Raw genomic sequence first — 12,274 nt, 5'->3', positions numbered from 1 at the left:
TTTCTAAGTTTGAGGTCCATATTTATTTGGCTTTTGTGCAGGGTGAGAGATGGTGACCTAGTTTCATTCTTCTACATATGGATATACAGTTTTCTCAATATCATTTGTTAAAAAGGCTATTTTCTCCAACATACATGTTTGGCACCATTGTTAATATCAGATGGCTATAATTTTGTGGGTTCATCCCTGTGTCTTATATTCTGTTCCATTGGTCTTCATGTCTATTTTGATGCCAATATCATGATATTTTTGTTGCTCTAGCACTGTAGTATAATTTCAGATCAGGTTTTGTGATGCCCCTTTATGTTGTGGCAAGTTCCTTCCACCCCTAGTTTCCCTATCATTTTTACCACAAAAAAGGTACTAAATTCCATCAAAGGTCTTTTCTGCATCTATTGAGATGATCATGATACATGTCCTTTTGGTGAATTACATTTGTTGATTTGCATAGGCTGAACCAACCTTGTATCCTGGGATGAAACTCACTTGATCATAGTGTATTATCTTCTTGATGAGTTTTTGAATGTAGTTTGTAAATATTTTTTTAAGGATTTTTACATCTATGTTCATCAAGGATATTGTTCTGTGGTTATATTTCCTTGATATGTCTTTAGTTTTGGTATCAGTGTTGTACTGGCTTCATAGAATGTATTTGGGTGTGTTCCCTCCATTTCAATTTCATGAAATAATTTGAGAAAAACTGGTATTAATTATTCTGTAAGGGTCTGTTAGTGTTTTATTTTTTGTTGGATTGTTCATATTACCAGGACATTGTAACCTTCTTTGTCTCTTCTGATTAGTTTCTTGAAATCTGCTTTATCAGATATAAGAATAGCCATTCTTGCTATTTCTTGGATTCTATTTGCATGGCATATTTTTTCATCTTTTTACTTTCTGCCTGTGGGTATCTTTGCCTATGAGGTGTGTCTCTTGCAAATAGCATATAGTTGGATCTTGGTTTTTGGTCCACTCTGCTCAATCTGTGTCTTCTAATTGGGGTGTTGAGATTTACATTCAGTGTTATTATGGACATGTTTTTGTAGTTCTCTGCCATTTGAGTTTGCTTATATTTAATTATGTATTAATTTTTATTTAGTTGGTCGATCTTTTAATGATCTTCAACTATTTGAGAGTTTGGAGATTTATTTTGGGGTACCTCTCTATGCAGTTTGAGTATTATTTGTATTGCTGGTTTAGTAGTCATGAATGCTTTTAGTTTATATTTGTTGTGAAAGGTTTTTGTATCCCCACTGATTTTCAAAGAGAGCTTTGCTTGATATAGCACTCTTCATTGGCAATTTTTTTTTTTTTTTTAGAGCTTGGAATATCTCATTCTAGGCCCTCCTTGATTTTAAGGTCTGAGCTGAGAAACCAGAAATGAGCCTTATTTATTTGCCACTAAATTTGTCCTCACAGATTTCTTTCATAGATTTAGTATTCTTTCCTTGTTTTGTCTGTTAGGCATTTTGATTATGATGTGTATTTGAGAGTTCTATTCTAATCTTGTCTATGTGGGGTCTTATATACCCCCTGTATGTGGATGTCTATCTTATTTCTGATATGGGGATTTTTTTCAGTTCCCATCTCATTGAAGATGTTCTTAGTACCTTTAGTCTGTATCTCCATGTTTTCTTCTATCGCAGTGTCTCTCAGGTTTGTTTTCTTGGTGCTGTGCCAGAGTTCTTGTGTATTCTGATCTCCATCTTTCATTTTGTTTCTTTATTGCATGCTGAGTATTCAAGTTTATATACACTGTCTTCACGGCCTGAAGATCTGTTGGTGATGCTTTCAAATAAATTTTTAATTTGATTCATGTTTTTCTTTCATTTCCAATTCTGATTGGTTTCTTTTCAATATCTCTATTTTCTTTATTACACTTTATAACATTTTCGTCTCCTCTATTTGCTCTCTTAATTCATTCCTTAGATGATATTTTAGTTTGTTGAGTACTTTAACAATCAGCTTTTTGTGATCTTTTTTTTTTCCTGGAATTTCATCCATTTCCATATCTCTGAGATCATTTATTGGGGATTGTAAATGTTATGGGGAGACCTATTTGCCTCTTTCCTCATGTTTTCAGAGATCTTGAACTTATACATCAATTGAGATGGATTCTCCTTCCCTTCTTATAGATGAGTTCTTTTATGAGTATTTTCCTTTTGTTGTTGTTGTTGTTGTTCTTGGGCTTCCCTTATTTTGATGTATGAGAAGATTTCCAGGGGTGAGTGCTAAGGTCCCTTTATGATTGTTCCTCCTTGGAGCCTAGTTGTTGGTTTGAGGTTTTTGTTCCCCAAAGTAATCTTGAAAGCTTATCTGGGGTTAGATTATGTGTTGTGTGAGATTTGCTGCTGAGATGTGGTATTGCTTGGTAGCAGGCAGTACTTTCTCTACTATCTGAAAGTGAAGTGTCCCAATAACTTTCCAGCTCCTTTTTGGGGAAGGAGGATCCAGGAATAGTGCTCGTTTTAGCAACAGAAGTAGCCTTAAGATAAATATTTATTGTCTATTTTTACATCTATAACACTAATTGCCTCCGTTATAGGAATGGTGGGGTCATCAGTATTTAACATTAGTCCCAACAATTAAAAACAAAACTGTGAACTACATGTTTATTATGTTGTCTACTGTATTAATAATCACAACAACAAGAATGGGGGGGGATTATATAAACTATGACTCTATTAAATAGTGGCATTATAATTTCTTAAGTGAAGAGCAAATAAGGTAGAAAGGCAAGAAAAAAAATTGAAATATTAAAAAAGTTGAACAGAGGAGAGTCAAGAGGTAGGTAGCAGATGTTGGCTGTGAGTAAGGGGTAATAAAAACTGAAATAAAAATAAATTTTAAAAGAAAGAAAGAGGGAATTGGGGTTGTGGCTTAGTGGTAGAGCGCTTGCCTTGCATATGTGGGGTACCAGGTTTGATCCTCAGCACCATATATAAATAAATAAAGGTATTGTGGACATCTATAACTAAGAAAAATTAAAATAAAAAGGAAGAGGGAACAGGACAGTTTGGCTAATAGTGTGAGAAGAGAGTGAAGAGGAGCACTAAGAGGGACAAACACCAAGATACAAACATAACCAAATGTAAGATCAAAACAACCCAAACCTATGTATATTCATACCTTACCGAATTCAAATAAAGGTTAAAGAATAAACAGATGAATAAGAAACAAAGTAAAATTATATGAATATATACATATTTTTAAGCTATGTAGTAAGTACACACATAAACACACACACACAACCAAATTTTGCAGAATGAAAAAAAGTAAAAAATAATAAAATACATTGAAATGACATTTGAAAAAAAAAGTTTTAGAAACAAGTAAAACTACATGGAGAGGATATGGAGGAAAAAATGTAAAAAGAGTTGAGAATTTTTTTAAAAATTTTAATGAGAAATAAAGTGCTTATTTACAATAAGGGGATCAAAACTATTTGCAGGGATGGATTTTCATTCTTTGTGTTTATTTTGGGCTCTGTAATCCTTGGGTCAAGGGCTGTGTGTTGTTAAATCCAGTGTCTTTGTGTTCCTCACCTATCTTGGCTAGGAGAGGCTCTCACTTTCCAGTCTCCCAGTACAGGGTGGGGTAGACTGGAAAGGGCTGAAAAATTGTGTATTCTTATAGCAGGGGTGGTGCAGAGTTCTACACTGGAAGTAGCAGTAATTGGGGTTAGTTTTGGTTGTCCTTTGGAATTCTGTTGGTGGGTGTTTGAGATTTGATCCATGCCCTCTATTGCTGGAGAGAGGCTGTTCTCTACTGGACATGTGGATCTGGAAAGCTCTGATAAAATTCATTTTTAGGGGTAGGGACTAAACCTCTCTGCAGGTTTTACTTTCACCACTATGAATATAAATTACTAGGTATTTGCCCTGGAGTGCAAAACCTCTGTGTGTCAGCTGAAGTCTTCTTCCCAATAGGCATTTTGGGACATCAGTACCAAAGGGAGCTCTCTTTCCTTAATAATGGGAGCTTGTGTGCTTCAGGCATAATTTTCTTTGTGCCTATTTTAGTCACTCTGGGATCAAAATAGAAGACTTCTGAAAACATATCTCTCTTGAAAAATTTCAGATTTAAAAACTTCCTTCACAAGTTCCTGATCTGTCTCAGTTTGCTAAGGCGCAGTGCTTATAGATGGTTCCTGTGCTGGCAACTGGCTTCATTCTGGCAGTTCCCTGATTCCTGCTGTTATTTGCCTGGGGACCAAGCAATTTTCGGTGGAATTTCACAGAATCACTGTCCATAGACTCTGGGTCCCTTAAGATCAGCCTCCCCCTCTATTCCACAGGTTCCCCCAAGCCAATTTTACATATATATATATATATATATATATATATATATATATATATATATATATGCCATGCTGTCCTCTCTCACTGCTTTTACTCTCCACTCCCTGCTCCCCTCAACAATCACCCTGTCATGGCCACTGCCTGCCCAGCTGGAACATATCTTACATTACTTCTTATATTATGTTCAAAGTTTCTGACTTTCTGTGTCTCTGTGGTTTCTTTTACAGTCCAGTAAGTTCCCTTAGATACCAACCTCAATGAGTAGTGGTCTTCCAGCTTTGGAAGTCTGGTGCTGAGAAACTGCTGGGAAGTGTGTCCTTCCTCTAATCCGTCATCTTCCAATTGGACTTGGTTTTATGGAGAACACTAATTCAATATTTTCCAAAGTAATCTGATGTCATGAAATTGCTTGTCAATATTTTGTGTGTGTCTTTGAAAACAACTGGAATTTTTCAGATTTAAAGAGAGATATGTTTTCAGTGCTGCAAAACTCTTAAATTGAGTTGGTCATAATATTTAATTATTGATCTTTCTATTGTATGTGCTTGAATTGTCATGCTTGAATTCGGGACCCCCAAAAGACCACCAGAGACCAAGATCGAAGTAAGCAGCAAAGAGGTGTTTATTGCTAGCTAGCTTGGTCCTCCGAGCACACACTACATGACCTCTGTGATTCTGAATCATGGACAAGCAGAAGAATGAGAGGGTATAATCCATTTATGTATGATGTGTCAAAATACATTCTACTGTCATGTATAACTAATTAGAACAAAATTTTAAAAGGCAAAAAACAAAATAAACAAAAAAAAAACAGAAAAATATTCTTAGAGGAATTACCATGAAACCATGGATATAAATAGTCCCAAATAATTAGCCCTCTTGAGTCATTATATTTAATGTATCTGCTTTTCCTCTCTCATTAAAAAAGTTTTTTCAAATCAACCAGCAACTTCAAATACAGCAATTTTAAAAATAATAAAAAGACAACATTGGTAATAGAATTTGGTTCTTATCTAAGAGAACTGAAGAGTTCGATAGGTGACAGGTGAGCACATGGAGAAGAGGCTGTGTAGGTTTCAGCCTTTCCTTAAGCAGTTCATGCGAATACATGCCTCCAGACAGTCTCATGTGAGCCGAATGAGCCCCATCGTGTTTGTGTGATGCAGCTTTAGCAGATAGAAACTGGAAGTGTACAAGCAAATTTCCAAGGGCGATGGACATTACAAGAAACCAGGAATTTCTGTGCTCTCAGGAAGCTGGGAGAAATTTCTAGCCATGGACCTTGGCAAGAAGTCTCTGAAGAAGAAATCATGAATGTTGTCAAAGGAAAAAGAAGTCAGCTTCAGGTACCTGCCAGTTCACACCTGCCAGATCTAAGAAATGATGCTGATCAAATCGAACTTGACTCTTCCTTCTTTGGCACAGGAGTCCAAAGTCATCAGCTGGAAAAGAAGATGCAAGATGTGAAAGAATCAAACTCTACCTGCTCCCAACATGCACAATTTCTGGGTTCTGCAATAAACCCCAGTTGGGAAAGAAGTATTATCTTATTTGACTATTACAATGTATACATGTGACCAGACCTTCTAATGTCCGAGTTGAGACTTTGAAAACATAATGTGATCACAGAATGGTTTTTATTATCTAAGAATGATCAGAAAAGTTATGAGACCACCTGACATTTTGATCCTGAAACAGAAGATAATTTCCTCTGCTGAGTATATTTGACATAAATCCACTAATAACTGATGTCTTTTACCACAAGTTGATCACTTGCTATACATTGGAAGTATATAAGAATAAGAGACTGGCATAGTCAATATAATCTGCAGAAACAAACTAATGAAATTCATGCTCTTAGAATCAGTCAGCTTCTATATAAACCTTGAGGAAAAAATAAATCATTAGTGTGGAAAACATCCCCAAACTTTTGGAAAAGTTATAATTTATCAGAAATGGAATTATAAAGCAAAATGTGCAGATAAAAAAGTACATATATTTGCTTTGTGATTTATTCCATCATATTACATACTCTCTTCTTGTCTAACCTCAAGCAAACCCTGAGGCAGATGAGTCAACTTCTTACAATAAATGTTGGAAGAATTATTTCAAAATTAATTCATGCAAAGTTTAATTATTTAGACTACCTTCGTTCAAATTTTAGAAAAAGAATTCTATCATACGTTAAAATTTCCTGAAATATCAAGATATTTTGAGTAATTGACTTAACATTTTAATTTCTTTTTTGTTTATTTTGTATTCTGCATAATCAGAATTTTTCATATATATATTTTCTTTTTTTACATCTTCCTTTGTAACTCTATTTCTGATTAATGCTCCACAAATTTTCCAGAAGTCTTGAAATATTTTCTATGCTAATGATTTTTTCCTCAAGTGTATACAGAAGCTGAATGAATCCAAGAATATAATTTCTATTAGTTTGTTTTTGAAGATTATTTTATATTAAATATGGCTTATCTCTTATTCTCATTTGTTTTAAATTTATAGCAACTAATCAGTATGTGGTAAAAAGACACGGGTAATTAGAGGGTATATTTAAAAGAATTCATTTTGATTAAAAATATTCAGGAAAAACATACGTAGTTGATACACATGATTGAGTAGATATTTAAACATGTCTCCTCTGTTTCACTTCTGTATCCCCAGATTAGCTTCAAAAATTACATAATCACCAGAAGATGATTTGTTATGCTCTGTAGATCCACAGGCTGAAAAGAAAACATTTGATATCTTTGGAGGAATGTACTACCAAATCCATTGTAAAACTCAGTCTCAGCATTTTATAAATCTCTTCCATCTTCTGACCTTATTAAGTTTTTCCAAAGGCCAATGTTTTTTTTGTTTTGTCTGTTTGTTTACTTAATTTTTTTAGGTGAATCTGATCTTCATAAGAACTCAGAAGACTTAATAAAGGCTGAAGAAAAACATGCTGATGCACATCCATAGGTCTGAAGCACCTGAAAGGCTTCTGTCACTTTAAATATGAGAGGTAACTTCACTTTTTAGTAGTAAACCTAATTTCTAAAATGAATAGGTTAGAGTTCATAACCCACTTGAATCTAATATATGAAATATGATATGTCAAGAGCTTTGTAATGTTGTGAACAACCAATAAAAAAAGAAATCATAAAATAAAATAAAATAAAATAAAATAAAATAAAATGAATAGGTTGTAGAATACCTTTAGAGACAAAGGTGTCTTGTATAAATGCTCCTCTTAGATTCATTTTTAAAACTCCTCGTTTCAGTCTTCAGTTTTTGAAAACTCCCCATTTCCAGTCTATCTTAACTTTTAAATTTTAAACTTCATAAATAAAAGATATAGAGAGACTTGACTTTTAGATTTTTGAAAATAATAAGCTATAGTCTATGGGAATATTAATTTCTAATTCATCTCAGAAATATAAATTTTTGTACTGATTTCTATTTTTATTTCAGGTAGGAAATATGAATGCTGATACCTGCTGATAAACACAAAGCAAAGACATGTTGTGAAATAAATATCATGTTCACTAAACTCAGAGGACATATGCATTAGTGGTTTTCTTATAAAAAATTCATTTCCTAGGACCTGCCTTCAGTCTACCAAATTATTAACTCTGGGAGTGTGATGCCTTGGAAATCTGAATTTTTAATAAGTCCATCTGTTGATATTTCTGTCCACTAAAATGAGAATCCCTGTCTTGGGCCTTAGAAAAGAAAGGTTTATGCACAGTGGCCATGTCTGAATGTCTTATAAATAATGGTAATAAACAAAACCCGGGTTCTATCATGAAGCTTGCTGTTGGGTGGTGAAGGCAAGAGAAAAAGCCAAGGGCACCATACTAAGCCTCTGGGAGGTCATTATTAGTTCCTCATATATTTTGGATATAAAATAGTTAAAATGTGATTTGCTTTTCAGACAATTCCTTCCTTGTTCTTGAGTTACAAAGACATTAAGACTGTCACTGAGATGAACATCTTACATATATTATCTCAATTAGCCCTTTCAACAGTTCCACAGTTAGTGAATGTTATTTTATATATGCAGCTTGGAAAGAAATTAAGACACAAAGTGACTCAGCAACTAAAACCAATCCCCATAATTAACAATTACAATATATTATCACATATTAGCTACAACATTCCTTTTTCATATCCTCCATCCAGATTATGCATTTATTACCTTTCAAGTCCATGGTCATTGCAGAAGAGTCCTTGGGTCCTGATATATATATATATATATATATATATATATATATATATATATATATATGAGAGACAGAGTCTACTTCAGGGAAAACTAATGCAGTGGAGTACTACAGGTGTTTCAAACAACAGAGTTTTGTTGTCAAATGATTATCATTAGAAAACTGAGTGAAACAATATTAAACAAGATTCTTTACTATAAGATATATCCAAGTCAGTGTACATTAATTATGTAGCTTCAAAAAAAAAAGGACTTTAGGATCAGCATTCCCTAAGCATTTTGATATGTATGGAATATTTGTGAACAATTTTCCAGAAATTGTGTGTGAGGAATACAGGTTACCCACACATTTGTACAGATAACCATTCATTGTATGAAAAAAAATTACAGAGAGAAGATAATAAAACCAGAAAGAGTTCCAAAACAATTATCTATCATATGCTGATAAATCCCATATTTTTGACCAAATAAATAAAGTACAATGTAAAATTGCTACATGGTAATTGATCATGACTGAATCATGATCTCTATTTTTTATTTACTTTTCATCAATGAATAAAAATTGTGCACATTTATCACATACAAGGTGTTGTTTTAAAATAATTCAAATGAATTAGTATATGTATAGCCTCATATTCTTATTTTTTGTGGCACGAAGACTTAAAATCTATTAGCAATTTTCAAGAATACAGTACACTATTGTTATTCATATTGTTGTAACCATGGTATATAATATATCTCCTGAATTTACTTATCAGGTCTAACTGAAATTTTGTATCCTCTGATTAACATCTACCTAAATGCCTACCCCAGCCCCTTCTCTTCTGATCTTAATTTTCATTTGTTTTTTATTTCAGGATAATGAAATCAGCACTAAAACCATCCTAATCCTCAACTTTCCACAAAGCTATATTCTCTTCTTTCAACATACAATTAGATGAGGCCATTTTAATTCCTATAAAAGGAAAAAGAACATAAATTTCAAAGCTAGTAACTAGCCAAGTAAATACCCTCAAGTTGCTATCGAAGTTTTTGGCCTGTGTTTCAGCTATTGTTTTTCCTCTGTATTTTGGCCTTCTTCAATCAAGCCAGAGAAATTTTAATTCAAGAATTGGACAGTTTTAAATGCTCATCACTTCTAGCCCAGACATAGTGACTGTGCAATATGCAAGCAGAAGACAAAGCATTAAAAAGTGTTTCTTGCACTGTCTTATGCAGAATGCTATAACTACACATGTTTTCAAGATCTTAAGTTAAAGAAAAGAAAAAAAGAAACAAAGCTATGGAAGAAAATTCTTTTGCAGTGTTGGGGAAACAGGCCCTTTAGATTGTCCTGCATATTTTAACTGCTTGGGAATCAAGTGAGAGTTGGAGTTTCCAGGGAAACTAGTGGAAGCCCTAAGGCAACAGTGGAACATCTAAGCTGAGCTTGATGACCTGATGAGGAACACCTCACTGTAAATCTTTAGCAGGGAAATAGCAGTGCAGCCTTCCCCTGAAACCAGTGGACCAGCCTGCATCCATTGCTGTGGTTTCCAAGAACCAATGCATCATCTACATGGGTATGGTCACATTGCAAGCCACATATTACCAACAGTTCCTGATAACAAGGAGCATCAGCCATTGTTTCCAACAGACACTTAAAGGGAGAATGGAGTTTGCCTGCTGTGGTGTTAATCCCATAAGGATGTAAAAAAAAAAATATTACAGGTCAAGGGATAAGAGATAAGAAGTGTGCGTGTTTGTGTGTGTGTGTGTGTGTGTTTTAAAATGTCTATGGAAATGGAAGTCCACACTTTTCTGTACAGATAATTATTTGATGTGACTTTTTAATTTTACTAAACAAAAACAAACTGCCACCCTTAGAAGTTCTGCTTCCTTGTCATGTTTTGCCTGAGCATGTGCAAAGCCTTTTGAAAACTACCTTTATTTGTTATTAGCTGACAAGAAAGGTCAAGCACAATTAGGTGATATAACTTTTCACTGTACAAACATTTCAACGATTGTAAAGTCTAAGTGAATTTACTATTGTGAAAGGTGGAGACTGGATGGAAAGAATCAAGAAGAGTCATCAATTAAATGGCACAAAGGAGGGTCCATCCATTCCATGAGTTGCCTCTTGCACCTGCTTCCTTCCTGGGTTCCACAATGCTAAGCAATACTTTAGAAATTGGTACAATCAGAAGCTTTTAAAACTAAGTAGTGAGATTTTATAACTCACAACTTAGATCTCTTTTAATGTGTAAGCCATACTCTATATGCATATTTAGTATGCATCATTGTAATTTAAGATATTTTGTGTCTAAACTGTATAAAATGCTTTTAAATGTTCTGTGAATAGGTCTTTTAGTTTCATCTGAATCTTGTGCAGAGACACAGCTAAATAATGTAATTGTATCATAGGCATTACAATGCAATTGATATTTTAAATGTAAGTCGGTAAAGATTGATCTATAATATGTGTTGGGGAAAATTTAGGGAAATGTACATCATGGTGACTTTTTGTCCATTAAAAATGGACTTTTTATTTCTATTTATGGAGAAATTGTAACTACTGCTTTTAATGTCTTTTTTAAAAACAAGCTACTTACTGTCTGGAAAATATTCTGCATTTAAAATAGAATCTGGTTGTTTGGGAAGTGTAATTACTAATTATTCCTATTTGAGCCAGTTGTCTTTCAGTAAAGCTATAGAGTATCTTGAGGGAAGCGTAAATTGAGACCCTGCTTCTCCAATGGCATAGGAAATATAGCCACTCTGTTCCAATTAATATTTTAAGATCTCTATATGTTGTTATTGTGAAAGAGAGGAATATAAAGGATTCATCAATGTCTCTGGGCACTAGCTTCATTCCAGGTTATGTGGCCCGCCGAGCACTGTGACTGAGCTCGAAGAGGCAGTGGGGCAAGACTCTCCACTTCAGAAGTGTCCCAGTGCTCAATGAACTTTCTTTTCAGAATTTCCTCTCTATCTCCCACATTCTCTACTCCTCTCCCCTACTTTGCCATTTTATCTTCTGTGTTTCTTCCTTTCTTCTTCCTCTCTCTTTCTCTGTAAAACAGCTAATTTGGCACACTAATCAGCAGGAAGTCAGATTGGAGGTCACCTGTGCCCATCCTTCTTGCAGGCACCAGTGTTGAGTTCATGCTGAAGAGACAGACTAATGGGTTAGGCTGCTGCACCTTGAATGTCCTGCTTTGCATTCTTATTCTCAGCTTCCCAACATATATATCTTGTAAGCCCATATGCCTTTTTATTTAACTAGGACTTTTTAATTTAATTTTCAATATGACAACCTAAAATTCTTGTGTTTTTAGTATGCTGTAATTCCCTGCATTCCCTATTATGTATGATTGCCAAATAAATCATGTTTGATGGAAAATGTCATGACACATTTGGTGCTTGGTGTATTTCAACTTGGTGGGGCATTGAAAAGCTGGATAATCTGGGAAATCAGAGCTAGACAAATAAAAAAAATGATGTATGAGTTTTTTTTTCAGACAGTGATTGCATCCTATTAAATAAATATTTATTAAATGTTTAGTATTGTACCATTTTTTTTGCAAACTCCTATCTAGAAACATGGTTCATATATAAATATGGAAACTTGAATTTTTCCTTCAGAAATTTCAAATCTTACAGAAGAGATGCTCTATTCAAAAATTGGTGTTGGTTTTGTCAGGAAGTGAATTTGCTCTCTAATGAAATATTTATTAAATACATTTTGGGAAGGGGGAGTATTCGGGACTGAACCAAGAGGTACTTA

At 34.2% G+C, this 12,274-nt stretch overlaps 1 protein-coding gene across 1 annotated transcript in view; it reads left to right on the top strand.

The window, feature by feature from the left end:
- Positions 1 to 11,966, top strand: part of Pde1a (phosphodiesterase 1A) — a 242,213-nt gene extending 230,247 nt beyond the window's left edge. Inside the window, exons 15-16 of the mRNA XM_026392032.2 lie at positions 7,192 to 7,308; positions 9,366 to 11,966. Coding sequence (XP_026247817.1) covers positions 7,192 to 7,265 — 74 coding nt within the window. The 3' untranslated portion in view covers positions 7,266 to 7,308; positions 9,366 to 11,966. The remainder of the gene's footprint in view (positions 1 to 7,191; positions 7,309 to 9,365) is intronic.
- The last annotated feature ends 308 nt before the right edge of the window (positions 11,967 to 12,274 follow it).

This window comes from Urocitellus parryii, chromosome 1 (genome assembly GCF_045843805.1).
Source record: "Urocitellus parryii isolate mUroPar1 chromosome 1, mUroPar1.hap1, whole genome shotgun sequence".
Lineage (NCBI taxonomy): Eukaryota > Metazoa > Chordata > Mammalia > Rodentia > Sciuridae > Urocitellus > Urocitellus parryii.
The sequence above is the reverse complement of the archived record's forward strand: the minus strand, read 5'-3'. Positions and strand labels throughout refer to the sequence as shown.